Genomic DNA, 23,325 nt, shown 5'->3' with positions numbered 1-23,325 from the left:
CTAACCAGAACTCAGAATAAGCACCAACCTCCAGCAGGAAGGTTGAGCAGCACCATGTCTGTGTGCAACAGTCAAAGCATTAGTGCTGGAAAACAAGTACTTGGAACTTAAAAAAACAGAAATAAACAAAAAATTAGCTTGCAAAATGTTTGAAACTATTCTGTTCGTTTCAAGTTTAAAATCAAGTATTATGAAAAGTAAACCCAGTTGTCTGAGCTGAATGACTGTGAATACCCCCAAAACGTTTTTGGATATTTAAAACTACTTTGTGGGGAATGAAAGGAATCCTTACACTGATGCGGCACTTTACAGTAGTAAAGTAGTTTCAGAAACAAAGTAAATCAGCTGATTCTGATGCAGAGACAAGCCGCTTCTGCATAAGGGCACAAAGCCGCTTTGAAAAGCCGCTTTTCTCCACATCCGAATCAGTTGATTCACATCAATCACATAAACGGTTGAAGAAGAGTCACGGTATGTCAGAGCGTGTGTTATTTAGGTATCACCGGTGACATCCATGGTGTTAAAGGGTTAAACTCAGCTGTCTTCAATGAAGGCAGCCAGTGCAGAGACCATGCACCAGTTTCAACACAGGTACTCTGCTCTATTTTTCCAATGTACGTGAAGTCAAAACTCCAGAAAACATGGTAAGAATTTTTTACTTTTCTGACTCAGCACAACTGTGGAAAAAAAGACCATTGGTTAAACTGGCTACACACTGGTCAGTGTAAGCTATGCATATGACAATAAATGTGATTCTGATTCTGACATATGTAACTTTTTCCTTAACAATGAAAGTTTGTTTTGCTGTCCCTTTTAGTCAAAAGTATCTGGTCAGTGTAAAAGATGTGATTTGATTCAGAGGCACAAAATACCCCGGCAGGAAGAACAGCTTGTCGGAGCATGACTTCTGCACACAGTATACTAAATGCTTCACAACAGGACATGTTATGCTTTCAAATCTATTGCTAGGATTTGTCTTGATGCTGTGCTACATGCTGTGAAGGTTTGCCCTGCCAGGAGGGTCTTTTTCAGATCCCAACAGATACTCTGATTTCTCCCACAAAGCAAAAAAACAAAAAAAAAACATGTTAAGTTGATAGGTTATAACGGATTACCCATCAGGGAGGGTAATTGTTTTTCCCAAGACAAATGAATCCTAGTTTTGAAGACAGGTACCTTACAAAAAAGACAAGGTAATGCATTTTTAACCTGGTGCAAGCCCTCGTTGACTGAGAATGTTTTATTGTATTATGAGGTATTATTGTAGAAGTGAGCATGTAGCTGTCTAGCAATAAATAACATGCCATCTCCATTACATTTCTTCTAATCAATTTTAGCAATAAAAAAAAAACACAACTCACACTTATCTTCCACTAGGTAATTTTATTTTAAATACCGGTAGAACTGTGTATAAACTTGAATTTGTTTTTTTTTTAATAAAGTAAAGCAAAGACAAATTAACTTCACAGCACCATTTCTGTTTGGAGAAAAATAAACAGCATCCACTGCTGCTTGGCGTAAATGCATTTTGAAGGTAAAACAACCTGTAGACCTTTAGAACTTAATACAGATCTTTAGAATCTAGAAAGAATTTCCAGTTTTCTATAGAAACACTTCCTAATGTTAAGACATTCAGCAGTGTTGCTTTTTGCACTGCCTCCCTGTGGCCTACTTGGCCTCTGACTCAGTCAGAGATTTGATTCAGAAAGTTCTCCAGAAGAAAACATACTAATGGACAAAAAAACCATATGACCTGACCATTTTTATTGTAAATAGACAGCATTATAGCAAGCAAATCATGGTGGGTCTCCTTTAATTATAACTTGGCACACTGACACCCCTTGACCTCTCCATCATCCCCAGCTTGCTTGTAGGAGCGTCTGTTTGGTTGTGTGTGGCAAAATAATGCAGTGTACTGTAGGAAACTTGTCCTAATTGGCTGGCAGGTTTATGATGTTCTCTCATGGGAGCCCTGGTGAATATTAATTGGGAAGCTGCATCAAAGAATCCACTGTCACTCCAGCAAAATCCCTGGTAGCACTCTGAAGTACACATTCTGTAAATCTAAAACTTTGTGTGGTTGTAAGAAAACATTCCTTATAAACACACACATCCAAGGGATTCAGTAACGGAAGAAAGAATTGTAGAAAGAAAGACTCAAAGATACGAATTAGTAGAAATGTTGGCTAAATCTTCTGTCTTACAAATGTGAGCCGGAGAACTAAACCAGAATCCAGGATAAACATTTGTTAACACCCAATGTTAAAGAATTGAAATGCCAACAGTTAAGGGTACAAAATTGTTTGGCTTTGCTCTCATACATCCAGGGCCCTTTCTTGGGAATCTTTTTCAAGTGTTTAAGCTGTCTTTGTCTCGTGCTTTTTCATAGTGATTGAAAATTGTCTGTGGTATAACAGGAGGAAACAACTCAGTGCTGAAAGAGCCTTCAGCACATTTAATTCCTGCATTTTGCTTCAAATGAGCAAGAACTTTTTGTAATTCATTGAATAATTCACGAAGGACAGTAAGCAAGGTTATTTGAAGATGACTTGTTTTTCATTCATTTTTAGTCCATTCCTTGACTTTCTAAAACTGATCCAACGTTGGTTCTGCTCTTCACTTCCCATCTCCTGTTCTGTCAATTTTCAGTCTTTAGTCAGTGTTAGGTGTCCAAAAAAATAAAAAAAATTTGTTCAGAATAAAGTATGGTGAAGACATCTTTAGAAACAATTTTGAAGAAATTCAAGAATTGTGCAGATCTGAAGTCCTCATTGTTTTGTTCTTCAAAAGCTCCTATTCTTGTTTTCCTTGTAGGCATAAGATGTTGCCAGGTAAACATTTTTGCAACTTCAGAACATTTTAAGATAAAGGGTTGCATTATTGTTGCTTAACCCTTGTGCTATCCTAGGCACTTTAACATTGGGAGTTGGGTCATCTAGACCCACTAGACAGTGCTCTGAGCCTTTTTTCTTCAATGATTTGTGATCTTCACTGGTGTCCATGGATTACATGAAATCTTTCCACCTTTATCCACCTTTGTCATGGTCGGGAGAACACGTCAATGTAAGGGTGGGGTCATCTATGATAGCACAAGGGTTAAAAAACCTGACCAAGAAAATCCAGCCTACTCTTGATTGTTTTGTTTTTTTGTATTTTAAAAAAATACTCTGTTCTGGTGTTTGAATATTTAAATTTGATTTGATAATATTTTAATTCATTCATTTATTCATCTTCTACCGTTTATTCCCTTTTGGGTCACGGGGCTGCCGGAGCCTATCCTGGCCACTTATGGGCGAAGGCAGGGGACACCCTGACAGGTTGCCAGTCTGTTGCAGGGTAGAGTGTCTGCAATCACACACCCATTCACACCTAGGGACAATTTAGATTGACCAATTAACCTATGAAGCATGTTTTTGGACGGTGGGAGGAAGCTGGAGTCCCCGGAGAAAACATGCATGCACGGGGAGAGCATGCAAACTCCACGCAGAAAGGTCCCCCATTCCCATTGATGTTCTGGTTCAGGTCCCCCAGCTGGGACTTGAACTGGGGCCTTCTTGTTGTGAGGCAAGTGCACTAACCACTATGCCACCGTGCAGCCCATTATTTTACTTTCAAACACAAAATAAACTAGTTAGACATAAAAAACAAACAGGAGCCAGTTTAGCTTGTGCTGGTTTGTGGCACCGTCTGTCCGTGAAACCAGGGTTCGAATCCGGGCTGCTCCCCCTTCCCTTCTCTGCTTTTGTGCTAGTCCCAAGCCCAGATAAATTGAGAGGGTTGCATCAGGAAGGGCATCCGGCATAAAACATTGCCAAGTTAACCATGCAACTCATCCTCAAAAGAGGGGTTGTTTCGCTGTGGCGACCCCTGATGGGAAGCGCCGAAAGAGAAAGAAGAAGAAGAAGACATAAAAAACAAACAAAATAATTAAGTGTTCAAAAAAGGAGTGGGTAGAAGAAAACAGACTAGTATTCTAATTTTATCCTCTCTGAAATATGTTTTTCTTTGAAAAAAAAACCTTAAAGCTCCTGTTTTCTGTTTGATGGCTCTCAGGTCATCGGTCAATAGTTTTCATTCAAGAGTGAAGTTCAGAGGTAAAAACATAAACTGGATTAATAAAAGCGAAGCAAACATGTTGATATTTCAGAAAGATGAAGTGTTTGTGTCTCTGAGGGTGTGTGGGTAAACCTGGCCCTGGGTGATTTCAGTTTGTGAGTGGCCATGACATTTGCTTTACCAGGTGTAGAGGAGCGTGAAGTCGACTCTGATGGGCCCTGTGAACAGTTATCACATTTACTCCAGGCCGTGGACGATGCAGCGAGATTGTCAATGCTGACTGTATGTAATCTCCTCCTTCTCTCCCACCTTCTTGTGTTTCCTTCTATCCTCCCCTTTCTGGTGTTTCTCCCTCTCTTGCTTGTGCCCTTCCTCCATCCTTTTTTATTTTGTGTCAGCTCACTGACTGCTTCAGCCACATCCTCTCTAACTCATGCTCTGTCTGCAACTGCTCACCTTTTTTTCCTTTCCTCTATACCGCCTCCTCTTTGTGTGTGTGTGTGTGTGGATTCTTAAGAAGATTGCAGGTATAAGGCTGGCTCGTGGCCTGCTGAGGATTTCAGAAGACATTGTTAATGTCATTGCTTAAAAGTCCACGCCGGTGTCTTCTCAAGTCTTGCAGATCTTTCAGATACATACATGTTGTACTGGATCCATGCTAACACTGCTCTGTGTGGTCATGAATTATTCACTTTGTTTTCACTGGACTCGAGTGCAAAAGATTGCTGTGAAAGGGGGTGGGGTAAATGAGTTCGGAGCCCAGAGGAGGCTTTCGTTTCTTTGGCTGAAGTATTAGCGGTCCTCTCCTTAGAATTCTTGTGCACTCTCTTGATGTTGGAAAAACAGGAATTGTTGGACCACAGTTTTAAGTTTCCAGGTGTTTTTGAGGCATCTCAGTTGCAACTAAACACTTCAACCTTTTATTTTCCTCTTAAAGTCCCATTACGAGCATCTTTTTATCTATTTTAAAATTTGTACCCAGTGGACTTTTAATCATAAATATGCCATTTTTTGGTAAAAATCGGTTTCTGCAGAGCAACGGGAGTTCACTTGAAATTCACCTGAGTTGTTATTGAACTGTTGGCGCAGAGTAATCCCGCTTCCATTTCCCATCATCCGTCTGGTTACATGCTCTCCTGCTAGCTCACAGCCCCTCACAACCCCAACATAACATTACTGGTGCTAGAAAAATTGCTAGTCATATTGTAGATATCCAGCCGTACGGTTTTGATCTCAGACGTAAATGGATCTATTTGTCTGAATTGAATGCATCAGAATGACGGAGAGCAGGGAGCTTGTGGCCCGCTGACTGTACTATGTCACTGCTACAAGCTTTTTCCAACAGCATTTTTTCATCTGCCTCTGATTCATAATGGTTTAAAGAAAGAAATACTCAGAAATGCAATTTTACGCTTCATTTTATTTATACATGTCCTCCATCATGGGAAAAAATTTCACAAAAACAAGGTAAAAACACCAAAAACACTATTTTTTTATTGAAGTGGGTCTTTAAGAAGTTTTGGAATCAAGAGGCTTTTTATAGACTTTAATGACATCCACAAAAAAAAGTTCAATATTTTTTTCACAAGGTATGGATATTATCAGTTATAAAGCAATGGGTAATTTGGTAAGCAATAGGTTTTTCAGGAACTTTTGATAATCCTAATGAGATAGGGGTCTCAGAAATCTGTGTATCACAAATGATGCTAATGGTTATAGGATTCATTCGTCTTTATCTGCAATGCATGTGGCTCTCACATTCTGATCAATGTGGGCTTATTGCTAAGAGCCAGAACAGCAAAATACTCTTTTACATTACACAATACGCTGTGAGAAATTGATTATTAAGTATTTTTTCTTTTTGGCGTTCCTCTTGTTTATCTTCTAGTAACATGCACTTAGAGATACACATGATTCTGCCAGGGCTTTGAGGCTTGTTTTGCAGAAAATGACCTTTTACGATCGTGTTCATGTAAAAAAGTAAAATTACATTTACTAGTTATTTTAGTTGAAATGCCTTTTTGACCATTTTTCTGAGAAATTTGTTGATACACCGTTTACATTTAAACGTGTAATTTAAAGAGGTTCATGCCAGAAAAACCTTAAGGAAAACTAAAAAAAACATGACCACATTACTTTCCAAATCCTTCCTTTCATTCCAAAATTAAAACAGAGAACTTTTCTTGAGCATGTAGACATCTCTAGTGCTATTTCCCCACAGTGTTTATTATTGCATGATGCAAGTGCAATGAAATCCCAGCCTTGCCATTCTGGTGCATCTAGGGGAATCATTATTGCTTATTGGCGAACCTTTAAAGGTCTTGTGCCATATTCTCAAAGCTGAAGTTTGGAACAAATTGAACTTTGTAACAAATGCGTAATACAAGTATTTTATATTATTAATGATGAAATATGCAAATGAATATTTATTGAGGGTGTTTGTGGTAATTTATACCCATTTAAAAATTTTCATGCAGAGCTATTTTGTTGAATAGGGCATGCCCTATTTAGTATTTATGATCATGATGATCCATTTTGATCAGACTGGAGGGGCAGCGTAACACAACATTTTAATATTAGCAACTTATTACACTAGAAAAAATATATTATTTGAAAAGGATAAATATGTAACAATAGTAATTCTTCTTTTTAATATGTTTTTTTCCTAGCTGTTATATTTTATATATGTCAACATAAGTGTCTTTGCTGAGGATTGGTCCATCTGTTCAGCAAAAGCTGAACCAAAAAGGCTTACACCTTTGGAGCACTGCTCCAACAATTTTCATGAGGAAATATTCTATTATTTTTAAATATTTAATTTTCTAAAATGTCTTCACTATTGTGAAGAAATATAGTAAAAACATTGTTATTCCAGTGAAAATGTATGTTGGAAACTTTTTCTTCTACTTTTTACATCTTAACTTACTGTCCATCATCTGAGTAACACACCTAAACTCTTTGAGTCTCTTGTTCATACATTTTTTTTCATGCATGTGTCTGCCAACAAGAAACAACATTGACTTCTGTTACACCATATTTTTAGACTGGCTAGTAAAAAAGTTGCAGAGGTGGATTTTTAGATGTCAGAATAACAACAAAAAAAATTCTTCAAGCAATTTTGTCAATTTGCTACAGGTATTAACACTTGAAGACAAGTAATGTGATAATTTCTATTTTCTCAATAAATTTAGAAGACGCCCTGCGACAGACTGGCGGCCTGTCCAGGGTGTCCCCAGCCTTTGCCCGCAAGTGACCGGGATAGGTTCCGGCAGCCCCGTGACCCCAATGTCTCTCTACAATGTATGGTGTTCAAGGAATCTTAGGAATTTTATACAATTATGGAGCTCAAGAACAAGGAGGCAACCTGTACTTTAAGTACTTTTGGGCATGATAAGAATGCCTGGATGAGGATAACAAAGGAAAAAGTCTGTAATGCTTAGAAACACCTGTAAACATTTCAAAATGTGATTCCGTTTTTTAGTACAACTTATGACTTGTAATACAAGACAACAGACTGAGCTGGAAGAGCAATAGCACGGCTGTGTATAAGAAGGCCAGCAGCGGACTCCACTTCCTGAGGAGACTAAGGTCCTTCAACGTGTGCAGCAAGATGCTTGAGATTTTTCACCAGTCTGTTGTGGCCAGCACTCTGTTCTTCTCGTTGGTCTACTGGGGGGGACAGCATATCTGCTAGGGACAGTAATAGACTGAACAAACTGATCCGAAGAGCTGGCTCTGTAATTGGTTGTAAAATGGACACATTTGAATCTGTGATGGAGAGGAGGACTTTAAATAAGCTGGTATCCATCATGGATAATCCTGAGCACCCTCTCCATCCTGTAATGGATGGTCAGTGGAGCTCCTTCTCCAACAGGCTAAGGCAGCTTCGCTGTCACACAAACCGTTTCAGGAGATCTTTCATACCTCACTCCATTGGACTCTATAACTTGTCATCCATGTGCAATAGATAAAGTCATTTATGGTCTGTCTCTTTTTCTCTCCTGATGTGGCACGCAATACAACTGTTCTTTTCCACTGATGTTTCTTTCTGATTGATTGTTCTGGTTCTCGGTTGTCGTCTATTGTGTGTATGTTTGTATCTTGAGCCTAACGCCGACGCTGCAACCACTGGATTTCCCAAGCTGGGATCAATAAAGTATCTTTATCTTCTCTTATCCTATCTTATCGTATTAATAAATTTGTTCAAAACAATTTGAAAAACAGTGAAAAGTGTTATTACTGTTTAAAACTCTGTTTATGAGGTCTTCAAGGGGCTGAACTACGCAACACAATGTGTCTCTGGAACTTCCATGCACTTTTAATTACAAAATTAAGATTCATTTGTGGTCAAAGATCTAAAAATCTAAAATGCAATGGAGTTGATAGAGTTTTACCCAAGAAAAAGACTATAATGATTGAAATGCACTCATACTTCCTGTTCAAACCATCCATTACATGCTCGTTAGTCACATAGAGACATACACAATATTTACTAAGGTGACCACACAAATTGTAGCTTTGTGCAAATATTATTTTCCCATGAACCAACAAGTTTAGTTGTTAAATGACACATTTAGTTAATGTCTGATTCCTGGGAAGGATTTCTTAAATAAAAGGGTTTTTGTTCTACCATAGTTTCAGGATTTCACATGGCCCCTGACCCCCTGAGAATGACCCTCAGAAAAAAAAAGACTCCCTTGAACATTTTCAGCTGCATTTATATAGCAGTTTGTCGTGCTTGCGTGTCACTGTTTGCCAGAGAAGCTTTTGATCAGTGACGCCACCCACAGATACACGAAGCATGAAGGCCAAACTGCACTGCATTGATTGAACAAACAACCCCCCCCCCCAGTTCTAACTCAAACATGCTTGTGGTGTCCTAATATCCCCACCATGATAATATACTACAGTAAGAGCAACAGTGTGTGACAGCAACAGCATTACATTAGGAATGTTGCAGCATCAAATGGTGTATAAGCATTGGAGCTGCCATCAATGCAGTTCAGCCATGTTATTTTGATTTATGTGCGATTTTGATATGTTTAAATCAATTTTTGGATTTATGTGTAGAATTTCTGGTTCAATTATGAGTGATTTTTAGCTTAAGATGAGAGAGTCTTCATATATTTATCTGCATTTAAAAAAATCACAACTTTTTTTGCACTTATGTGTATTTTTAACCCTCCATTTGTGCTCCTTCCCTTTGCCTTCCCCCTGTCTTTGTCCCCCACCCTCTTTTTTTCTCTCCCAGGCGAGTGATGTATGCTGCAAACGGTCAGCGTGTGTAAAGTGAGCGCGAGGCAAGTGTGCGCGCGTGCGTGCGTGCAAGTAGAGCTGGGGAGAGAAGAGAGAGAGAGAAAGAAAGAGAGAGAGACAGCCTGAGCCCCAAACACGGAGCATGCCTCTGCGTCCGGCAGCCGGCAAACATGAGCCAGCCAGCTCTGCGCGGCAGGACCAGCAGCCGCGCACACACGCACACACACTCACGAGCCCGCACACGCACGCAGCCAACGGCAGCCAGTGGGGCAGCACCGACAGCGGCAGCTCCCGGGAAGAGGAGGACAGCGGCGTTCTGGCTTTCCGTCCCGGTGCAGAGCGAGGCTCCAGCGCGCGGGCACCCATGGAGGAGCCGACGGGCAACACGGTGGTCATCCGCATCGGAATCCCAGACCTGCAACAGACGGTAAGTCAGTGCGGCTCGTGTCAACCGCTGACAGAAAAGAGCCCGCCTTCCTCTTTCCACCCTGACAGGGGGCTTCCAACCTCAACTCACTGCTTAAAACATCTTTTTTTTTATTTTGTTGCTTTTTCTAACGTAGACTTGGCAGTTGTACGTGCTTGCTGATATTTTGGAGGGGGGGGGGGGGGGGTCAACGCCCCCTTCCACCCCTAATAAAGCTGCCTCTTCATTAACTAGTCCTCAGCTGACTTTGACAACTGTGAGAAGCGGAGAGGGGGAGAGCACGCATGGCGGATAAAGGCAGCTAATCCACAGGAGGAAAGAATCACGACTGTGAAACTTTACCTGAAACATGTCTTCTAATCCCCGTGTTGGCCCGAACCTACAGTCTCTCCAGCCCCCTCCATCCCTTAGAAGATGCAGTCTGAGAATGGAGAGTGTGGCATTCACAAAGGAAAAAAAAAAAAGTCCGAATACTTTCTCCATTTATCACTTCAGTTTGTGGCTACCATCTCTAAGCAAATTCACTGTGACCAACAGCATTTTGACAGTTGTTCACTGCAGCAGAAGGTGTAATGAGTCAGAGCAAATGTCCTCACATACTGAATTTAAATTAGCTGTTCATAATTTGTGTGAATTTAGTCTGAAGTGTTTGTTTTCTGTCTCGACAAGTCTGGAAAATCTAAAGTCTGTGGCACAGAATATGGAGTGATTTTTTTTGTGTCATTATTCCAAGCAGATTACTCACCGTATTGAGCGTAAAACTTTCAAAATGTTGTGTGCTCAAAAAAAAAATGTTTTTGCCCTGGAAACTCAAAGATATGTACAGACAAAACAATTTTACTCCTGAAACCTAAAAATATGTGCAAACAAAACAATTTTACTCCTGAAACCTAAAAATATGTGCAAACAAAACAATTTTACTCCTGAAACCTAAAAATATGTGCAACAAAACAATTTGGGAGAGAAATTCTCTCTTCAGCACTGGAAACAGAGCAGATGTACAAAAGCCAGAGCCAATCACAGACATGAATATTAATGCTCATTTATGGGGTAAGATAACTGTCAATAAGAAACGCAGGCTTAAAAACGAAATTGTGCACAAATTAATACTTTGTGCACGACGTAATATAAAAAATATAAATACAACATTTAGTTTCATGTTTGACATGTCTGTTTTGAATATGACTTTTGCTTGTCTTGAATAGAAAATTTCCCTTGTTAGTAGGGTCACAGGTGTGTGCATCAAGTCTCCAAACATCGAGTCTACTGAGTGTGCATGCACACTTAGACTCATTTATTAAACTAAAACAGAATTAAACTTTTTATTGATGGCCTGGAAGGGAAATTATCCTGATACCATAGCTCTGTTGAATACAAAAAAAAACAGGCTATAACAGCGATGTCCTGCCACATTTTTTGTTGTCAGGCGACAACAGCTGATCGAATAAATATTGCACTAGACCCGGAAGTGGTGGGAAAAAAAGAGCAGCAGACATCACTCATAATAGGTGTAAAAAAGTCAATGTTCATCAATAAAAGAGATAATAATAAGAGAATGATGAAACAAAATAAAAAGTGGGCAAAATCAGAAAGCTACTCAGAGGTAAAGTAGGCTAACTGGTGGCTGACCGTAACAATAGCTAAAAATGAAAAAAAAGGAAAGTGGTGTATTTTGATTCTACTGACGTTTGTTTATTCATTAAATTTGATCCTGTTCACTGCAACAACAGTCGGCTGCCAGTTAGCTTACTTTAGCTCCGAGATTCCTTAGCTGTTTTTGTTTTGGTATCATCTTAATATCAACCAATTTTGAAAGACATGTTTTTTTTTTATTTACAACTAAATAGTTGAGTGGCATGTCTGCTACCGCTTTCTGGACTGTTTTCCACCACTTCTGGGTCTGAAACTATCCACTGGTGCATTGTTTACACTATCAGGTGTTAACGCCCGGAACAGACAAAATGTGGAGATCACTGTATTGTTATCTGTTTTATTCGTCTTCAAAATAGCTTTAAAGTAACAAGAGGATTTCCCCACTATGGGATCAATAGCATTCTAAAAAGTTCTATTTTATTTTACTTTAATAAATACATTTCAAAAAGCATTAACAGTTGACAGTATTCAAGACAAGACAAAAAAAGTTGTATTCAAAACAAAGACAAATTTAAGTCTCAACAGACATCTAAAATGTAAATCATAATGTTCTATTTATATTTTTTCTTCATAGGTGTGCACACATAAATACACAACTTTTTCTGTATGAATATGTTTCTTATTGACAGATTTCTTACCTCATATTAATTAGTCACAAATTCTTCCAATCCAGCACAAACCTGATCCAGTCTACGAGCTGCTTGGAAGAATTTCGGACTAATCAGCATCAACCTTTATGTCCATGTCTGTGATTGGCTGGCTTTTGTGGCACATTTGTAATACGATGCCCCGCTCTGTTTTAAGCGTAGGAGATCCAGAATTTTTCTCGAGGGAAAATTGTTTTGATTGCACATATTTTTTTTGTTTCAAGTACAAAGTAACTTTTTGAGCACACTATATTTTCAATGTTTTATGCTCAAAACAGTGAGTGTTGCTCTTGGACTACTGGCACAAATCCCTCCATACACAGACTGAAGTTTTCCTGGTTTGGTATTCTTGGAAAGCCACTGGCTGGATGGCTCAGTTACTTGGTTTCCATGGGAAACCCCAGTTTCCCAGGGGCGTGTTAAGCTTCATCCAGAATGGGTCCTTGGGCAAGACCCTTCACACTACAACCTAACTATGTAGCCTCACGGGGGCCCAAGTCTGGGTCTCCTTGTGCCCGTCCCCAGCCCAGAGAAAGGACAGGGTTGTGTTAGGAAGGGCTTCTGGTGTAAAAATGTCTGCCAAAGCACCTGTGCGAATCAGTGAAAGCTGATTTGCAGTGACAACCCTTAAATGGATATGCTGAAAAGTGAACAGAGAAGTGCTCTTGGAGAGTTACAGGCTAAAATGCGGAACAGGTTGGAGCACTTACACAGGATGTGGATGATCGTGAACTGGTCTTCTTTGTCCACTTGCATTGCTACTTGGTTGTTTACCATGTCATCCCATTTCATGGAGAAAAACGTTGAAATCCTTGCATCATGTTCATATTCCTGTGTGAGACGTGTCCAATAACCTTTAGCTTCTGACTTCATGTGACTGTTGGCAATGTCCTGGAGTTAGTCTGAGGTCTAGTTGAATTGGATTTTATTCTGTCATTTTAAGTTAAGAAAGAGTCTGCCTGTGTGTTTTGCATTGTTGGTTACTTCCTTGTTGGTGGCTGAATTACTGTTATATCTTCGTAAGACTCCAGCTCTAAATGTTGGGAATAAAGACAGGGAATAAAAGGAAATGCAGTTGAAAAGAAGGCAGAGAATTCCCTGAAGGTACTGCAGAATAGTTGTCTGTGTACAACATTGTTTTTCAGCCAAGCTCTTAACAAATGCATACACAATTGCACAGAAGCACACTCGGCCATACTCTGCTCGCATGCACATGTTCACACACTGACATGCACACATGCACATGTCCTAATCCTATTGCCGGGGGACTTACCTTAATGTTCTTACATAATGTAGAGATGCTCACCAGATCATTAGCTTCCCTTGAAAGGAATCGCATTTTTTTTCTCCCCAAAGTTGGACAACGAACAGGTGAAGTGGTGATGAAAGGACAAACAGAGCGACAGGCTGAAAGTCTGACAGATAAACAGTGAGACAGATGACAGATGCCTGGAATCTGACAGCTTGAATCTTTTATGGAGTAGTCAAAAGGGACGTGTGTACACTGAGTGGAAAAGAGATTGACTTGAGAAAAGTCTGACTGAAGTAGGTTTACATTTTGCCTTCTGTGTTTATAGATAATGAAGAATATTGAACTGATTAAACTATGCTGTTCTTTACCTTTTGTAACAGGTGTGCTGTGAAGCCAGCATGAACATGGCTAACTATTCTTTTCCTTCATATCTGGCCTCTCCTTTTCATTATTATTATTTTTTTTTTTTTAGATATTGTAGTCTCGTTTTGAGTGTGACTTAATGACAAATAAATGCTTTCTGCAGTAGCAGACATGTTTGCTGTTTATGTTTGTAAGATGTTGTCCTTAAAATACATGCACCCAAGAAAAAAAGATCTGTCAAAGAAAGTGTGAGGACTCTGAGTTATGATGGGCCTTCATATTCAATATAAAGATGGCTCACAGCCACAAAGAAAGCATAATATCTAAATATATTGGGACTTAACTTTTGAAGAATAGTTTTAATAATTTTAGCTATGTGTATAAATTATATGTCATAGTACTTTTTAAAAGGAATGTGCCATGTACCATAAATTACTTTATGTACACTGTATTGGCAATATTTTTTTGTTTTTGGAGAGAGTGGTCCAAGATTAGATCAGCATCAAGACTGGAGTTCAGTTAATGTGTTGGTTGGGCTGAATAATAGCATGGAATTATGGGTAAAATATTGCAATGTGGGCTCACACTGAGCCGCTTGAATCCTGCCTGGGACTGTTCTGTATGGAGTTTGTGTGTTCTCCTTACGCATACGTGGGCTTTCTCCGGCTTCTTTCCACAGTCCAAAACCATGCCTCTTGCTAGGGTAATTGGTATTTCTAAATTGCCCTTATGTGTGCATGTGGAATTGTGTTAGAGTGTGTGGCCCTACAACTTTTTAGGATGTACCTTGCCTTGTTTAACACTAACTAGGTAGGCTGCAGCGGCCCAGTGACACCGAAAGGGATTCAGAGGGTTATGAAGATGGATGGATGGATGGATTATTGTAGTGTTGACTTTCAGCATTTACCTAAATTTTTTGGTATTATATTGTTTTTTCTTTTTGAGGATTTTTGCGATCCAAGATCAACTACAGGTTTTGGTATGTATACCGGTAGTTCAATTGAGTCTTCACTTTCCCTTTCATAAAGTATTTTGATGTGAATCAAGTAAAACAGTTAGGTCATAGCTGCCTTTTATTCATCCTAAAAATTGCACTTATATAGATACAGATTCAGGTTTTTCTGCATCAGCGATATCATTTGTGATTTTTTTTCATATCTTTCTTCAGCACAACAGTATACATGTGATTGGAGCGAAAAGAGGCAGTTTCCCAATGCTGCTAATGGTTGCCCGCAACAGATGTCATTCATCTTTACACAGAGGAGAGGAAAATAGTCTGCTCTAGTTTTTTTTCTACCAGCTTCTCCATTCACAAAAGATATTTTTCTATGATAGTTTTTTTTTTTTGTAAAAGTAGGCTAATGATGTTGAGTCTTGAGAGATGAAAAACCTTCCCATAGAAAAGTTTGTAAATCTCTGTCCACTGCTGTGAGGTTCTTGTGCTCATCTCTCTTGTCACTTGAACATATTTATATTGGTTTTGCATACAGATGTAACCGCAAAAAGGACACATTTTTTATTTTATTAAGTAGACTTGCCACCTCCATGTACAGCTAGATAATGAAGATAAGTGTGCATTTTTCTGTAACCCAACTATTAACTCTCTGTTGTGTCTAGCTGGTGTTACTAACTATTGATTATCGTTGCAAGAATTAGTGGACCAGGGATCTCTAGCTTTTGTGTCTGCAAATTGGAATCTCCTCTAAAGGCTTGATGAAATGCTCTTTTAAGATCTGCTTACCCTTGAATGTGAGTCTTAAAGAGGGTAATGGCTGCTACATCTCACTGACTTTACTGATGAGGTGTCAAAAGTTGGGCAAGACCAGAAAAATAACGGCTTGCCTTGTGCTTGTTTGCCAGCAGACATCCCAAAATACTTTCCTGAGATCAGGTGTGGGATTAACTTTTTTATGTTTCAAGCGGCGTGTTCACCACATAGACATAATGGCTGTAGTTTTGTTTTTGACAGTACAAACAAGTTAGAATTTCATTCAGTTTTATGCTAAAATAAAATGATCTGGGGAACATTTTAGGTTTCCTGATAGTGCGATCAGTGGCATAAACTCTTGCTTTTTACAGCTGAAAGTTGTGACTAGAGACAGTGTTTTTATTGTCCATTGATTTTTATTGATTCCAAAAGTTACATTCTCAGGACTTTTTTTAATTAATGTAGGAACTTTTGTTTTATTCTTTCTTGCCAAAGGAAGAACTGAGTCAAGTTAAGAGAATAGTTTCTATAGATTTTCACTTAAGTTTGGTAGGACGGTGGGGGTGGCTTTAGAATATGAGGGCTCTACGACATAAATCAATGGTCCAATTGTATGGTCTTTGTTTGGAGATAGATGGGGCTTTTGTTTTATTGAAAACTGCACTGAGCATGTGATATTCATGAAGTTTGGAGGGTAGTTCAGCTAGATCTGGGGGACTGACAGGGTAGAGGTGGAAAAAGTGCCAAACATGGGATGAAGCATAGAAGTCTATAGCTTCATGCGATGACGACTGGTACTCATTGATTTCTCGTGAATTTTCCAGTAGGATCCATGCATTTCAGCTAAGGATAGAATAAAGATTTAGATAAAAGGTGCAAATATACTTTTCAGGCGATATTTTAGTTTGGTGTCAAAGCTATACTTGTGGCATTTTAGCAGAATTAGTAGACACAGTTCAAAAGTTTTTTTTTCTTTTACATAAGTAATGTATGGCGTGGAAAGAGAAAAACTAAAGAGGTTTAACAAATCCTTCAATTGATTACCAAGGCTCGATTGGTGAAGGATCTGTAGTTTGGAAAAGAACACTGTCCAAATATGGCTGACAGAGAAATTTCCTACTTATAAAAAATTAAAAACGTCTTAAAAAAAAGAAAGAAAAATACAGACTTGTTATTTTTTAATAAACATATCATACTGTGAATTATTTCAAGTTGAGGTGCAAAGTATAGTTCAATTCTTTCTGGAAGAACTGCTATAAAGGTAAAGTCTTGGACTCAGAGGAAATTGACTGAACTTAACCTAAACACAAAAACTCAAGTTGGATTTGGCCACAGTCTGAGCTTTGTAGATTTGTGATCTTAGAGTGTTCAATGTTGTAGCAAAACAACTAGAAAAGAGAGCTTCAGTACCAGTAAAGGCTTTGAGGATGGGTTTGATGCAAGCCTTTCATCTACACAGGATCCATGGTGAATCCAGTTTCAATAAAACGTCTTGGTGGATGCAATTGGGTGGGGAGCACAAATCCCGGCGGCCTGCTGCCTAAGCTGGTGAACATGAGAGATAGGGTAAATTTTATGATCTTTGAAAGTCATGGTGACTTTGAATGGTTAAAAGTTGTGAAGGTAAAGTTTATGGTTTTCTTCAGGAGGATGTTTTGTGCAAAGAGCCATGTATTGCTTTAGAGGACTTAATCCATTTCTTATTAACAGCAGACTCTTTCCCTCAGCAAAGCGTGGAGGTACCCCCCCCCCCCCCAATCCTTATTGAGATTTAATTGAGATGGTTTAAAAGAGGAATTTTTGGAAGTTCATGTTTCTGCAAAAGAAAATGTGGAGTGACGCCTTGATGACTCGGTTGGGGGTGGAAATTGTGATATTTGAGGCTAGGGTTGGGCGATGTCCCCTAATTTGGCCGTTGACGATGTTTGCTGTCAACCATCGGGATGGACGATGACATCGTCCGGGGGGGGGGGGGGGGGGGGGGGGGGGGGTATTTTTTAATTTTTCGCTCTTATATAACTGCTATTCGTTATTTTGCTTTTTTCATTTTATTTCCCAACTAATGGTTAATCTGCGATGATCCAGTATAAACTGAGGGAAGTGACTTTAACAGAAAAAGTAACAAGCAAAATAGAAAAGAAGTGGTCCGCTCCCGCACCTAACTAGCGAAGTGGACCGGCGGAGGGCGGATTTACAGCTTTATGTTTGATGGGAAGGGGGGGGGGGTATGTGAGGCAGATTTAAGACTGCGATCCGTCCCGCAGCTCTAGGGGTACGATCTATCAAACTCAGAACCGGGTCTAAACGTGTGTCTGAGCACAGTTCGGATCGTCAGCACACACAGCGGTTTGAGCTTCAAAGCAGAAATGTCGCTCAGTCCTTAGAAAACATTCAATCAATCACGTGGATTTGTGTTTCCAGTCGTGTCCCGACTAAATAAAGGCTGATGTTATTCACAGGATGCAGCGCCACCCAAAGCTAATGTTGTTAGCCCGTGTTAGCATACTGCTAATCCTGGCTACGTTCAGAAAAAGCACTGACCACACGGATTAAAATTCAAATGATGAGCGAACAGGTGTTTCATAATAACCGTAACATTATTAAAAGCACGTTTAGAAGATTATCTCGTATTTTACCGAGCTGACATGTCAATATATATAGCCGCTCGGTGCTGTTATCGTTTTGTATTGAATTGTTACATACAATAAAGTTTGGAAAAAAAGCCGCTCGGCGGAAGTTGTATCCTCTTCCGGTTTTCAAACTGCGCATGTGCGAATACTGCGCGTGTGCGAATGATTTATTCCGACGGAAAGTGTGACCTTAGTGAACGTTTTTATATTCTGAAAACATTTTTCTGGGCCCATGTACACGGTTGGATACTAATCCGACCATTGATCCCATCAAGATATTTTGTACATGTAACCGCGGCTTATGATGTCGACGCGCAACGTGGCGGGGGTGTGGCATCACGATGGTGGTCTCTCCATCGGGATGTCAGTCACCCATCACGATGGACGATGATATCGTCCATCGGCACAACCCTATTTGAGGCCTTCAAATCTAGAATATTGAGATGTTTAAGGTGATCAACAGAAAAGCTTCATTAGGATCAAGTATATGTTTGGCTTAACACTGGCCCAAAGCACCTTCCCAGTTACATTTACATTCCCTGTTGTATCCATGATTGTTTGTGGAAAGCTTTTCTTATCTCTTGTTGCTTCTCGGCTCCATTCACAGTGGCTGCAGGACTCAAGACGTGGCTAGCATATTCTTTTCCTCCATCTGGTAACAACACCCATCAAGGGAAAGTGAGCGAGACAGAGTGAGGGGGCTGTGGTTCTATTTCTTTTATTTTCATCTCACTTTGCACTCATTTCTTTTCCTTCCTGGTCCCCATGCCCTTTTGCCACAAGATCCTGCCCGAACTAAGCAAAAGCAGAGAGCGATAAAAACTGCAGGCCACGATAATCTTTTTTTTCTCACATTTCCATGCCTGACAGATAGCACACATGTTGTTTTAGAAAAAAAAAAGGTCAAAGTCAAAGTTGAACTATCTTTGTAGTCAACTCAGTTTGCAGATGAGGTTCTTTTAACAATGTATTTCTTTCATTGTTTCCAAAATTAATGACATTATACTCCTGGGGCTAAACTCAGCCTCTCAGAATCCTCTCACACAGTTTTTAACCTCCAGACCAATTTCAGAGTTTCTTTGCACAATGAAAAGACAAAAAACCTTTATCTTAGTGAGCAGGCATGGCTGACCTCATTGGTGGATATTGTATTCAATAATTTGAGCATTTCTCTAGTTCTCTTACAATGCCACAATGCCAGTCATATTCAGAAAACCTGTTTTCATACCTTGCTAGTATGAATGTTTTTAAAATAAAATAAATTGCAATTTTTTTTTTAGATTCTGTAACAACTTTATCTCTGTTTAAATGCAGACTAAAATCACAAGAGTAATTTAATGTAATATTTCTCCTGTTGTAGTATTGATTTCTGGCAGAAATGGAAATACAACCAAATATCTAATAAGATCTGCCACAACTCAACCAATTTGATAACTATCTGGTGTGTGATCTTCTTCATCTCTATCTTAAAAAGCCCTTCAAGGGTCTTATAAGTCATCATTCTTGTTTCTAAAAGATTTTCAATTTGTATATACATTTTTGAGGATGCTCCATCCATCCATCCATCCATCCATCCATCCATCCATCCATCCATCCATCCATCCATCCATCCATCCATCCATCTTTCCTTTATAGAATCACAGAGGCTGCTGGAGCCTATATGAAATACTGTAGGGCAAATGTGGGGTACACCTTTGACAGTTTGCTAGTCTATTGCCACATACAGACAGAAGACCACACCACCTCACTCATAAACTTGTGAAACATGTTTTTAGACTGTGGGAGGAACCCAAAGTGTCTGAGAAAACATATGGATCAGTGACTCCGTAACTCTTTATAACTCTTTAAAAAAAAGGACATATCATGTTTATATCCTCTCGGAATAAACAAAATATTCATAAATTGTATTTTTTTTAAATTGTAATCTCCAAGACAAATTTAAAAAAAAACTAGGTCAGATATTTTTTGTGGTTGTGAAAATAAAACAACAAAATTTTCTGTCTGTTCAAAATGTCTGCAGTCCGTTTTTCAGCTCAGGATCCTTTTAATCTGAAGTTTGCTTATCACAGTATGCTTATCTAATATGTAAATATTTTGAATAGCTGTTATTTTTTTCCTATTTGCAACTTTGAATGCAAGTTTGATTTACATTCCTATGGTGAAACAGAGAATGAATAATATTTTTTATGGCCCTAACATGATTCAATTTAGCCATTATGAAGTTTTTCAGGTTGTGCAAATGACTTTTATGTGAGAACTGTTTTTCCAAACAGTTTTGTGTGTGTATATATCAGTGTTAGGAAGATGAAAGTTATTGTTGTAATCTTGTGGTTTGCAGGATGTGGTCTCTTTTGTCATTCCTTGTGTTATTGCCCTCCATTATTTTCCTTCATCTCTGTGAGTCAAGTCTGAGAGGAGCCTGTGAATATATGGAGATATTAATATCAGCTCAGGCAGACTGACCCTTTTGTCAGAGCTCTGGTCTTTGTATTAATTATGTTTGTTCAGGGAGAACATAGCATTCCACTGTTATATTTTATCTACAGCCAGTCAGGAGAGACCAAAGGGCTTCAGAAAGTGGACGGCTTGTGAGGTGCACTGTAGTGTGAAAGTTGGCACCGTCATTTTAAAGCAAAGACAGGTTTTAATGTCAACTTCAAAGTTCTAACTAAAGTTTTAAGCCTCCATCCATGTATGCATGAGTGTGCCATCACAGTCCAAACGTTTTCGTGTCAGCCTAGAGGCTTTTTTAAAATTCCAAATGCTGTCCAGCTGTCCAGGTTATAATGACAGCTCCTGCTGACCTCTTTGAGAGTCAGGAAAGAGCATGAACAGAAGATTGTGCCTATTGTCAAACTTGGGAGGACCTTATTCAGTATTTACTTTTCAAGATAAAGACAACAGGAAGTTCCAGTTAGGCTTTTCCTCTTCGTAAGAAAAGCACAATGGTCAGGGGGACTATATATATAGTTTCAATTTGTAAGTAATAATATACAGAATGTTAAATTTTATATAAAATTATGTTGTCTTTGAATTGTACTTGATACCAGGAAGTCACAGCAGGGCTTGATGGTGATATTTCATTTGTTTAAAAAACCCTCAAATCTTATGTTAACCTAAGATCAATTTTTTCCCAAATATTCCAGACTTTTTGCATATATTTTTTATTTTGTTTTTCAAATATTTGTGTGTGTGTGTGTGTGTGTAGCTGTCTTTGCTACTGAGTGTTCATAACTCAGCGGTGACTGACATTAACTCTAAATCTTCTTGGCAAATTTGGTCCCACCTGCCAACAGTAATCAAAAAGAGGACTTTAATCAGGATTTGTTGTGTTTGCTGGCGTTGCTCAGTGTCTATTGATGCAGCATGGAAAAAAAAAAAAGTTTGTGTAGGTGTGTGTCTGTGGGGATTATATAAATTTTATAATCTGTTATTTGTCATATGTGCAGTAAGGTTGAAAAAAGTTTTTTTTTTCCTAGAGGGCTGCACGGTGGCGCAGTGGTTAGCGCTCCTGCCTCACAGCAAGAAGGCCCCCGGTTCAAGTCCCGGCTGGGGGACATGAAAAACAGAACATCAGTGGGGGACCTTTCTGTGTGGAGTTTGCATGTTCTCCCCGTGTATGCGTGGGTTCTCTCCGGGGTCTCCGGCTTCCTCCCACCATCCAAAAACATGCTTCATAGGTTAATTGGCAACTCTAAATTGACCATAGGTGTGAGTGCGGGAGTGAATGGGTGTGTGAGTGAGGACATTCTACCCTGCAACAAACTGGCAACTTGTTCAGGGTGTCCCCCCTGCCTTCGCCCACAAGTGTCCGGGATAGGCTCCGGCAGCCCCGTGACCCCGAAAGGGATAAAACGGCTAAGAAAATGAATGAATGAATGAATGAATGAATGTTTTTTCCTATAAAAGCATGTTTCCTAAAATAGGTTACTTGTAAACTTAAAACTTGAAGCACATTGTTGTGTGAAACTCTGCTGGTGTTTTTTCTTTTATTGTTTATTTTGTGATGTTAACAATGGGTCTATAGTAGAACAGTAGCAAGTATTTGTGTTTTTCATTTTTTCTATTATTGATGAAGAAGATGACTTAAAATACATTTCTGGCCACCAGGTAACAAAGTAACTAATGCCTAATCTAATGAGATTATTTACATTTTCACCATTATGGTGAAATTAGGCTTTACATTATCTATATATGTTCTTAGCTCCTGGTGGAAGGCGGGGATGTGGTAACCTGGGAGCTTGAGGGTCCTGCGCAGTTCATGGCACTGCGCTTTTCTGGACTGAGAGGTCTGAGGTCTTTCCAGGGATCTGCTGTAGCCACTCCTCCAGCTTTGGGGTTACTGCCCCGAGTGCTCCAATTACCACAGGCACCACTGTCATTTTTTTTCTTTTTTCTAACTTGCATCTTCCTGTGACTAAACCAAAGTTTGCCCCACAGGAATTGCCGATTCACTGACAGAAATAGTGTTTTGGATTCTTAGTTTCATGTTATGTGATTAATGCCAGTTTAGTCAGATCACATGGAATGTTGTGTTCTGGTGTCAGCGCCTGAAAAAACAGAGTTGGGTTTAAAAGAAAGTATTTACGTATTTTCCCAAACTTTGACTGTGGTACTGGCTTTATTGACTGGTAACAAGAAGTAGTTATGAAGCAGTCACTAGTTTCCTCAGCGCTGTCATAAAAACTATAAAAATGGAGGAAACACACACATTAGATGTAGCTTATGAGAAGAACCATTATATAAATGCTTCATCAAGCTATATATTCATTTGTAATCCTCTTCTTCTTTTTTTCCTATGGATAAAAAATAATAAAGTGAACCACATGTCCCAACTGCAAGGTACACCCAGCTGAAACCTAAATGGTCTAATGCAACAGCCCTGCAAAGGACCTCATTAAGCAAGTTTCTTCCTTGTTCAAAGTGTTTTGGTATTTTTTTTTATTTTGCGCTTCTATAATGAATTTTTGCAAGCAGGACTCAAACCCTCCCAGGAGATTTTTCGGCATGCAAAAATATTCAAAGAATTTTGCTCAGCCTTGCTCTTCTTGTTCTAAGTCTAACAAGAAGAGTTTTGGAATTGTTAAAGAGCTTTGTGTAAGATATTTATTGTATAAAATCATATATTTAAGAAAGTATATTAATTGGCATTATCAAAGACTCTCTCCGATCAATTTTGAGCCATTTTAAAAGCATTCCCAGTGATATTTTATCTATGACTATACCATTTTTAGCCTAAAAAACATAAACTCTGTTGTTTTCTAGGACATAGACCTCACTGTCCTCCCCCCGTTGCTGAGAGCTCTCTGTTTACAGGCTCTCCTACTAGCTTA

General features: G+C 39.1%; 1 protein-coding gene across 7 annotated transcripts in view; it reads left to right on the top strand.

Annotated features, from left to right (window-relative positions):
- Nucleotides 1-9,314: 9,314 nt before the first annotated feature.
- The window catches only part of shank3 (SH3 and multiple ankyrin repeat domains 3), a 199,160-nt gene continuing 185,149 nt past the window's right edge, over nt 9,315-23,325 (top strand). For 3 of the 7 annotated variants that reach the window (XM_023955921.1, XM_023955920.1, XM_023955919.1), the window contains exon 1: nt 9,321-9,739. In XM_023955921.1, coding sequence (XP_023811689.1) covers nt 9,455-9,739 — 285 coding nt within the window. In that variant the 5' untranslated portion in view covers nt 9,321-9,454. Of the gene's footprint in view, nt 9,740-23,325 lie in introns of all 7 variants that reach the window. The other 4 variants (XM_023955923.1, XM_023955922.1, XR_002873416.1 and 1 more) reach the window with 4 other exon arrangements.

The sequence above is a fragment of the Oryzias latipes genome, chromosome 6 (assembly GCF_002234675.1).
Source record: "Oryzias latipes chromosome 6, ASM223467v1".
NCBI classification, from domain to species: Eukaryota; Metazoa; Chordata; class Actinopteri; order Beloniformes; family Adrianichthyidae; genus Oryzias; species Oryzias latipes.
This window is presented reverse-complemented; position numbering and strand designations above follow the sequence as displayed.